At 35.2% G+C, this 11,101-nt stretch overlaps 1 protein-coding gene across 1 annotated transcript; it reads left to right on the top strand.

Moving 5' to 3' along the window:
• The first annotated feature begins 8,535 nt into the window (after nucleotides 1-8,535).
• LOC6562916 lies at nucleotides 8,536-10,916 on the top strand. The gene is made up of 4 exons (XM_001989362.2): nucleotides 8,536-8,872; nucleotides 9,009-9,507; nucleotides 9,755-10,254; nucleotides 10,454-10,916. The coding sequence occupies exons 1-4, from the start codon at nucleotides 8,691-8,693 to the stop codon at nucleotides 10,785-10,787; spliced, it is 1,515 nt and encodes a 504-aa protein (XP_001989398.1). The 5' UTR covers nucleotides 8,536-8,690; the 3' UTR covers nucleotides 10,788-10,916.
• The last annotated feature ends 185 nt before the right edge of the window (nucleotides 10,917-11,101 follow it).

The following is an 11,101-nucleotide window of genomic DNA, read 5'->3' as shown; positions in this document are numbered from 1 at the left end:
GTAATTCCTAAAACTATAAACCACAACTAGTTTGAACCCCATAAATATTCATTATTTAAGGAAAGTCTTTTGATAACCACTATTAATAGTTTTTTTTGTTGCTATGGATTATAATTTGATATACGAGTTGTTGTTGTTTTTTTTGTCTTGTTTTTGTTATTTACAATCTTTAGATTATCTATTGCAATTGTAGTTGAAATGTGTAGAGTGCTGTTGTCTTTAAATACATACATATACACATGCATGGCTATAAATATGTATATTTATGCATGTATTCAAAGCTGAGTTTAGTTTCAGTAACAAACTGCGCGTTAGATTTAGCATTTTTTACTTAATTTATTACTGCTAACCTTTATGGCGTGTAGTTGTTTAGTTGCTTTTTTTATTATGTTGTTGTTATTGTTGTTATTGTATTTGTTAGAAATATAAAAAAAAAACTTGATTAAAAAGCGCTGCGACACAATGTTATACTTTTTTCCGCATTTCCATTTGAATGCATGCACATATACATATATATACATGCACATCTATAGATATGTTTTTTTATTTAACTTAAACTTGCCTAAAATTAATTTCTGTTATTCTCTTCTTTGTTGTTAAAAATTAACGCGCCAAAAACAAAGTGAGTCAGTAAATACAGACAGAACTGAGAACGGCTTTACTTATTATTGTGGTTATTGCACTGCAGATATATATATAAATATATATATATATATAAATATAATATATATGTCGGGCTTGCGTGTGTATAATTAACAGATAAACAAAATATACACTCGCGTGCGACTTGCACAAATCGACGACGATTTCGATTTCGAATTCACTTCACACAAGTCAAATCACGTCAGTCGCCGGCAAAGTTCAGTTTCAAACTGAGCGTCATGTTTTCTCAAATGCTTCACAGATCGACTCGCACTCACATTCGTATTCGTACTCGTGCTCAGACTAACACTCACACTCACATTCGTGCTCACACTCGCCGACGGCTTGAACTGTCACTCGACTTTGCTCGGAGGGCGATTGTTTCTCTCTCGTCAACTTGTCGCATTGTTGATATCGTATACTTGATGACGATCGGCGGCCATTAAATTTCAAGCCATATCGACATATCAGCACACTTTTGATTTCATTTTGCGTTTTATATACCACTTAAAGTGGGTAAGAGGGGTATAACGTATTCTTCAAAAATTGTCTCAATTTAGCCATAAAAGCTAGACTCTCTCAAAATTTCAAATGTAAGCTGTCGTAAAAAGGAAACTACCATCAAGCTGCTTGTATGAATTAAGTTTAGTTAATGTTATCGATAACTTGCACCGATTCACGAATATTTCACGATTTCAGATAACCATAAAATCAATATTTTTGATTTACACCCGTCATAGAAAACTGTATAAACTCTCACAAAGATTCTTTTATATTGAACAAACTACAATATCAGCTACCACAATCATTTTCTGTGTACATAAATATGTATTTGTAGGCGGCGAGCAGCCTGATAACCAAAGCAAGTATAAATATAAATATATATATACATACATACATATATACATGCAACCTGCCGAGGTCTGGTTTTTATTTTGACGGAAACGTCTCCAGCTCCATCAAGTGTATACATTCTTGATCAGTAGCATTAACCGAGCCGATAAAGCCATCTACGTCTGTTCTCATATTTGTAATTATTAATGTGAATCTATTTAATGTAATCCAAAAACAGTGTAGAAAAAACTCTGCATGTTTTAATAGATGTACGTTGAGAATTAAAGTTACGAATTAAATTATTTAACATGAAATTAATAATTACAATTAATACAAATTAAAGAAAAAATAAATAAAATAAAGAATATAATAAATTAATTTGGGGATTTTAATATGTCAAATGATCGAACATTTATTCCACGGTTTGGAGAAACCCAGAAAAAACCCAACGACACCAAAAATTGTTACGTGTTAGTCGTTTAGTGACCACGAAAGTAAAAAATGCTAAGAACTATATAGATTGACACAGATAAAGAGTGAGGCATCAAACAATAAAAGGTAAGCAAATCTCTGAAGGTATGGAGTAAGATAAGTTAAACAGAACTCTCTCAGCTTTAAAGCTTGATCGAAAGGAAACATAGCAACACAAATATTGAATATTCAACATATAAAAATATAATATTATTTAATATATTTAAAAAATACACTTAAATATCAAAATATATGTACGAGGGTATAACATATATTCGGAGTGCCCAAGATTAACGTTCTTTCGATCTTTCCTATTAACTTCAATTAAGTGGAATTAGTCAACATCTAAAAATCTATTGACCCCTCTGATATGGTCCAGTTCCCAGAGCAGTCTTATCTCTCGAACCGATACAGCCACACGCAAATTATGAAATTGAACACAACGCGAACCCAACGCGAGTTTAAACACGAATATCCCATTATTTATATTCGTACTTATTTACACACAAATCTACAAATTGTGCAACATGTTTTGTGTTTTATGTCTAGAAGCAGACACAGCAGCTAAGGTCATGAATTTGAGCATTTATTGACTCAATTTCGCTTGTGGTTCCATCAAAACGTTGATTTCTAGTTATTTAAGCAAAACAGCGCCAAATACACACAGACTGAACACAAAATAATAAATATTAATAATAATAATATTTGTGCAAAATGCTGCAGAAAACTTCAATAATTTATTTGGCCGTGTTCATGTGTTTATGTGTTGTAACCAAAAACATTGTTTAAACAACAACATCAAGTAGTATACATCAACAAGTATACGCGGCGTGGGCAAGAAATATGCAATTTTTCACCAGTTGCAATGCCTGGGGAAAATCGGTTGCATTTACGCAAAACAAAGGCAAACGAGTCTAAAATAGACGCAAAATCAATTTTAATAGGTTGCGCTGAGTTGAATGAAGACCTTTGCGGTCATTGCACATTCAATATTTTGGGCTAAAAGCAAACTAATTAATTTTGATTGATTCTGTGACGTCAGCTGATAACCCAAACACAAAAAAAAAGAAAGCAAACAAGGCAAAACATTAACGACTACGTCATAGCCGGCTAAACGTGTTTTAAGCAGGGCAAAGCCAAATTTAAAAATAAATCACATCTAATGAAGATGAAATACCTTTTTGGGATTTTTATTGTAATTCTAATCTGCATCAATTAACAAATTTATCAATTTTCATTTCTTTGCTTATCAGTTGTAAGCTAAGATGAAAATAGAAGCATAGAAGTACGTTGATTGATAGGGCACACACTCTCAAAAAAGCGACTGAAATTTAGAAAATTACTGTTATTAACAAATTTGATTTGAAAAACAATTATATTTGCATCAGGGGTAGATTTTCCTAAAATTTAGAATAACGATTTTTAAGCTCTAGGGCACTATTTGGTTTTTATTGAACATTAGTAATTTAAGATTTCAAATTTCCAATTTCCTTACAATGTTCTGAAATTTAGAAATAATTATTTTTTCTCGTATAATAACAATTGTTTCTAGTTTTCAGGCTTATTTTCTAAATTTTAAGGCGTTTGTTTTGCTGAGTGTAATAAGAAAGACGCCAGCCACAAGAATAAGCAACAACAAATGGTTCCTAAGCTCTCCTCCCGCCGTTGCCACTACCACTGCGATTGCCTGAGCATATCTGCACTTCTGGCACATGTGCGCTAACCCAAGGTCAAACATAACATTCAAGAGACGCTAACAAAGCCAGAGCTGCGAATGGGAATCGTAAGACGTGAGACGTCATACAAAGAGTCAGAGACAGAGACAGAGAGGGAGAGAGAGATAGAGATAGAGAGAGAGAGAGTTAAAAGTGGTAGCAATTGAGCGGCTAGTTGGGCAACCACTTGTTGTTGTTGTTGTTGTGGTTGTTGTTATTGTCTGAAAGCGGACCAAAGTAAAGGCCATTGTTTATTGCCAATACAGAAACACACACTGTCGCACAATCGCACACTCACACACACACCTACACACCTACATATGCAGCATAAAAGGTCGACACTGGCGACGCCCTCAAAACAAAGACTCGATGCGTAGAGCATTAAAATTCAAGACACAACAGCAGAGCAGAGCTGACCTGCAGAGACTGCTGAAACTGAGGTCCGAGAAGAGCATATCGATGACCGAAAAAAAAAAACTAGATGAGCCGAAAAATAAGGAAAGATAAAATTACAAATGAAAATGAACTAAAATGTTGGTCAGCTGACTGAACTGGAGACAACTGGAAAGTGCTCGACTAGCTAATGCCCTGGCTGGCAAGCTGAGAAGATGAGGCGAAATAAAGGAAATCTTTTTCTTAAAGAAATGAATAAATAAATAATGTTCTTGTTAGAGACAAATTCAAAAATGAAAACAAATTTTAATAATTTAATTTTTATTTTAAATCATTGAAATTCTATCTTGAATTTTAATTTAGAATTTCAGTATACATTTTTATTTGTTGAAAACATTATTTTTACAAATTTGTGACTGCGTTTATAACCCATTAAATAAATATTGTGATCGTTGCCGAAAAACTCATAAGTGATAAAAATTGAATTATCATCAAATGAATAAGCCCGGCACTAAAAGCGTTGCTTGAAAGCACTGATTAAATCATCATACTTCAAATTCAAAAGTTGCTTTTCAACAATCAAAATTCAACAATCAATGAACGGAAAGGCAAACTTTTTTCATATATGTATTTTTTTTGTAATTTGCTAGGCATAAACATTCGGCTCAAATAAAACGAGTACATAAAACCAGTATTGAAGAAAAAACCAGTCGACGCGTTGCACTTGATTGGATTGGATTCGGTTTCGGATTCCCCGAATTGCTGTATGAATCATCAACGCAGACGCAATTGCGCCACTTGTATCTCACAGATACACTCAAAATATCTGTTGCTGTATGTGCATCTGTATCTGCTTGCCACGCGAGTGAGTGGCCCGCACCCATGCGGAAACAAACGATGCTCTCAAACAACGTCTATTGTCGATCGTCGATTCCAGTTGCACATAACTTTCCCATCACTTTTGCTTGCTACTCTTTTTTCTTCTTTTTACATCGGTGATTATATCACAGTTGCCACTGCAACATGGACAGCTTTGGGCAGAGGCAGCTGGCAGCTCACAGTTCCGCATGCAGTGGAAAGAAACTTTTTGCCAATCAAGGTTGTCTGTCGGCAACTGGATCGTTGAATTCAATAAACAATTTCACAATTTATTAGAAAAGCAGCAGCAACTTTAAAACAACGCTAATCAACTATAAAACAGAGACAAACTGCAAAGCTGACAAACACATCACCACCAACAGTCTGTCTCATAGTAAACTTGTATATTGTATTCGCAACAACAACAACAATCACAATGGTAACCGCAACAACGATAATATCGTCTATAGTCTATATATATACATATATAAATATGTATTGTGCCTTTTATTCGTGTATAGCTGACTATTAATTAATTAATGCATCAGCAATTTGTGAGCGCCATTTCCAACTGCACAATTTGCGATTGCAAAACGAGGGGGTTTGGAAAACTGGATATAGAGCTGGCAAATAACTTGACTCCACTCAGAGAAAATGTTATGCTCAAGTGTAGAAAATCACCATCCTATATTGGTCAACTTATTATATACAAAGTTTATTTATAAAACGCAATGTTGTTTCTTGCCGAAAAACAGGTTTTTTCTTTTTTAAACTATGTGCTAGATCTTTTTGCAAATTTGCAAAAAAGTTCTATAATTTCCAGTTTGTTCTTTATGTACACACAGCATTCTTACATTAACTTATTATTATTATTAAGTAGTAGTATTTTAAGGTTTCACGTAAACAATCAAATTAGGTAGAACATAAATAAATAAAATATTTAAAAAAAACAAAACTAAAACTAAAAAAAACTTTAACATAAAAGCTGACACCGCAAATATGAGAATTTATTTCTAAAAGTGCTGTTATTTTTTAGACTGTAGCATGAAAATGCAATTGCATTTTATTATGAGACTGTTTCCTTCAGCATTATCTAAGCTCTTTTATTATGCATTCCTAACTGAATTTTTATTAACACGTGGCTGATAGAAGACTCGTTTAATTCAATGTATTTAATTTAATACTTAACTTACTCTGTGACAACCAACAACTTATAAGCTTTTCCAATTCGCTGAAAGCACAATTATCAATATTTATATATTTTTGTTCAGGACAAGAATGTTATTTTAAAAATCTTTCAGATCTTTTAAGCTGTGCACAACATTTAATTCCTTTAGTTGAGACACACACCTTTTATGACGACAATTGGACGCGTTCGCTTTTAATTCCAGGTACCACACAATATTCTCATTAAACTGTGTAAACAGTGATTCCAAGAATTGTTAGCTCGCGACAACCAATAAGTAAATCTGTCTTATGTAAGACGCCTGCTGTTAAACTATGATGTTGATGACGATGATAATGTATAACCTGATCGAGAAAGACAAACGAGAGATGACGCCTCACAATAACATTTCATTTAATTACTTTTTCCCCAAGACGCAAATCTGTAGACTAAATCATCAACATGATTAAGACAGTTAGAATTAAATTTAGTATTGGGGAAAAACCCATTTCATTGATAAACGCTGGAATATATTATTAAGCAATTAGTTATAAACAATACGTGTGTTGTTGCACCGATTATTTGTTGCCAAGCTGGTTGGCAGGGGGTCTTTTGCAACACACACACACACACACACACACACACGGCAAATAGCAAACAGCAAACAAATCACTATGCATAAAACATTATTTATAGGCTGTGCCATTTTCCAGAACTCACCCAAAAGAATTTCTCGAGATGTTCAATATATTTACTTAAGGTATGTGTGTTGTTTTCCAAATATTTGTTCGTTTCGATTTTCGTAATAGCCAACACAAAGGCACACACAAAATCACACACACACACACACACACACACAGAGAGAGCTATTAAGCACACTAAATTCACTTTTCGATATTTGATGTGTTTTACTTTTAAATGATTTTCTAAATTAACAACTGCATTTTTATTTCTATCTTTTTTTCGAAATTCTCTTAAAGCTGTTAGGTTTAATTTTCGCACCTGTCGACTTATAATTTTAGCCAATTTTGTCGAGCCAAATCAACCGTTTGCCAGCAGCGTCGCGACGTTAATGAAACCGCCAACAGCCGCCGTTAGCCACAACACAAAAAGCGGCCCAAAATCATCATCATTTCTTTTCTCCAGCCAATTCAAATTTAATTCAAAAAAGCTTTTCACTCTGCGCAAACGCCATGTGGTGAAAAAGATATGTTTGTGTAAAAAGCTTTCACTGCGTTCAAAATGCATTTTTTGAAATGGGCCCCAAGAAAAATGTAACCGTTTTTTTTTTTTTTGGCGCCTTGCGCCAAATGTTGTGGAAACACTTTTGGCCGCAATTGGCAAATGGTCCGCAATCAATGAACGGATGCTCTGCGAAATTGAGTTACTGCGCGGGCAAATTACGGGTGTATAAGATGGGCGTCGATGGGTGTAAATGGGTGAAGATGATGGCAGTAGGTCATGAGAGTGAAGGTAAACAGAGCTACGTTCCCTAAAATGTATTTTCGTCCAAAATAGCAATACTTTGGTAAGGATTTAAATATGTGGGACTAAGATAAAGAACTTACAATATAATCACCATTTTAACTTAACTATTTATTTAATTCTAACTAAAGTCAGGCGACACACGAAATACAATAAGTAAAAAATAGATTTAATAAAAAATAAAAAGATAAGAATTACATTTATGATTTATGTATTTAAATATGAACAAACTTTAAGTAACTACAAAGTAAGTAATTATTATTATAATTATAATACCACGAATTTAAATCCCAAACAATAATTTTAGCAAGGATTTCAATATGTGGGACTAAATAGAAATACTTTAAAATAATCACAAACTTGAGAATGGATTCAAAAATGAGTGATTAAGGTAAAAAGTACTTACAAAATAAGCACAACTTTTAGCACAAATTTAAATCTCGCACAATTTTTTATTATGTTTTCGGAATAATATTTTCGATATTTGCTTGCTGGAGTGTGACTACGAACTGAATAAACAATACTTGTGTCAATGAGATGTGGTCAAATGGATGACGTGTATTTCTAAGGCTAGCCTAATTACATATACGGTACGGTTTTTATGCATAAATGTGTATAAGTTTTTGTGCTAATTGTATGTAAGTGCAGAAAAAAGAAAACTCCGACCTAATTAAGTGTACATATTCTTGATCAGGATGAACAGCCGAGTCGATATAGCCATATCTATACGGATTATCATATTACATATATATTTTTCGTCCTATATTATAGTATATCATTGAATTAGTTATTGTACCCATCAGTATGAGAAATAAGAGCACTTCCACCCAAGCTTACTTTTGGGTGTGCGACAGCTGGCTGTAGGGTATCTGCTAGTCGAGCTCTCACGACTTCAGCTTACTTGCTTATAGTTGAAACCAGTAGGCGATGATATCTGTCTGTTTGTAAGACTATCAAAAAACTATTCATTTCTGAAAGAATTTTCAGACGCAGTGCAGCTACAAAAAAATAAATAAACATACATTTTCTAAGCTCGTTTACTGGTTGTGTATTTCTGTTTTATATTTGTATTTAAAAAAAAAAAAGAGGATAAAAAATCTAAAAAATAATATAAAAGTCAAACAAAAATGTGGCCTCGAAGTCCGCGTCTGCGTTTAAATGAGATGAACTTGAAGAACGGCAATGATGGTGCCAAGAAGAGTTCCCCACGAGCACCCTACAGCAAAACGCTGCTCGGCTCTCAGCTGAAGAAGCGCCGCACCCAGGGCGGCAACAACAAACAGCGATTGCAGAAGAAGCAGCAGCAGAGGTAAGTCTAGGGATGCATAAACTCACTCAGAGCTGGATGGGTAGGATGTAAGAAATAATGACTTATATTCAAGAAGATACTTAATTATTTATTTTAAATTGCCATACAATTCTTGTTAAATGAGACTCCCTTTTAGCGTTGAGAACAAGGAAAATATGCAGCTAATCAGGCTGCCCAAAGCAGTGCCGCTCACACCCTCCTCCTCGGATGCATCGTTTACCACGAGTAGTAGTCTGTCCAGCGGGGCCGATTCCGGCTACAGCAAATCAGAATCCAAGTTGCTGACGATGCCTGCATATTTAACACTCAAGCGCCAGCACTCGGCGGCAATTTTAAATTTCCGAGCACGCAAGTCCGTGTCCCAAATGGACTTCAAGGAGGCACGACGCACGGGCAGCTATCAGTTGGCTCGTTGTGATTCCAGACTTGGTCAACTGGGCATCCAGGATGCGACTGCAGTTCAGCTGTGCAGCCCACGATTTATGTTGAATGGGGCAGGAGTGGTTGGAGATCAGCAGGATTTGGTTCGGATTGCCAGTTTGCGCATCTTCAACACAATCATGTTGCGCTCCTGGAGACGACGACGCGAGGAAGTCCGTCATCTCGGCGAACAGGTCGAAGATTTCAAGCGCAATGTAATTACAAATTATTTAAAAGTATACATTAATTATAAATAATAATTCCTTTTCAGTTTGGAAACATTTTTAAAAATCTAAAAAAAAAAGAAGAAAAACGGGGCTTTGAATTCTGAAATTTAGAAATCTAAGCACTGTTTATTTAAAACATCCATAAATTTTGAATAATATTTGGTGGAATTCTTCTTTTTTTTTTGTTTGCTTTATTATTTATATTCATTTATTATAAATATTCATTCCCTCACAGTTTGTCAAGAATCGCAATCAGTTGCATGTTTACAACACTCTCTTTGCCGTGGAGAAGCGTCGCAATGATGCCCTCAATGATCAGCTAAAGCAATCCTACATGGACACTGCCCAAATCAAGTTGTCCAATAATGAACTCGGTATCCTCTTGGTCCAAGCCAATAAGGAGAAGCTCAAATTAGTTGAGGAGGTTGCCAGCAAGCAGCAGGAAATTGATAATCTGCAAGAGTTACTACAAATCACCAAGAAAGATCTATTTCAGACGCACACCTTGAAACGAGAGCAACTTGAGCAGCTGACGAGGATTCAGCGTGAATTCCAACTGGCCAAGTTTGACATTGAGGATCTGACTGGCCAGCTACTGGCACTACGTGTGGAGCTAAACCAGAAGCAAGAATCAGTGAATGAGATGGGGGAGAATATAGAAAACCTGGCCGGGCAGTTAAAGTTGTCCAGCACTCAACTCATGGAGCACAAGTACGAAACGGAGCAGCAGCTTATGTAAGATTTTAACTCAATCCCACAATCCTCAATTCTGAATCCTAAATCTACCTTAAATGAAAAGCGACCTACAAAATGTTTCCATCTTACCAAACTTGGAGGGTAAATTTAAAATTAGAAAAATTTTACATTTATTTATTTTCTATTTCTTAAAACGGATTCTTCATTAAGTAATTTTATGAGCACTATTTGCCACCAGCAAACTGATGCAACACTCTGCCGAGCTCGAGATGGACATCAAGAAGAAGGAAGAGGAGTTGGTCACATTGCAGAACTGTCTCGCTGCCACTGTGGGCCATCGCATCCGGCAGTGTTTGGCCCATCGCCAGGCCTATCAGCATGCCACCTACAATCTGATGCACTTCGTCGCTTACTGCATGTTGCCAGGCACTCCGCCACCTCCGCCTTCCTTGCCCCTTGCCAGCATACCGTGTGCTGCTGTCAAGCGGCTGAGGGGGTTCTTCCATGGAGTTGTCAATAATGGAGCAAAGGAGTCCAAGGAGTCATCCGAAACCAAACGCGTTGCCTTTTAAAATTGTTAGTTTTCTATTTGTTTTATGATTTCATGTTGTATGTTTTTTTTTTTTGTGTTCTGCTCAAATTTCATCGATGCTTACTAATTTTAATTCAAATAAAAATATTATTATATATACACAAATGAATGGAAAATGAGATATTTTTATGGAAAGAATATAGTTCGCTTTAGAGAATCGTGTGAGAATCGCGTGCGAAACTTAAAAATGTAGCTAAATGTAGTTTTATTCTACAGTTCAATGATTACTTTATGCAAAGTTATGGCTCTGAGCAATTTGAGCATGAAAATCGAGTATCGTTATTAGTATTATGA

The sequence above is a fragment of the Drosophila grimshawi genome, unplaced genomic scaffold (genome assembly GCF_018153295.1).
Source record: "Drosophila grimshawi isolate 15287-2541.00 unplaced genomic scaffold, ASM1815329v1 contig_1377, whole genome shotgun sequence".
Lineage (NCBI taxonomy): Eukaryota > Metazoa > Arthropoda > Insecta > Diptera > Drosophilidae > Drosophila > Drosophila grimshawi.
The sequence above is the reverse complement of the archived record's forward strand: the minus strand, read 5'-3'. Positions and strand labels throughout refer to the sequence as shown.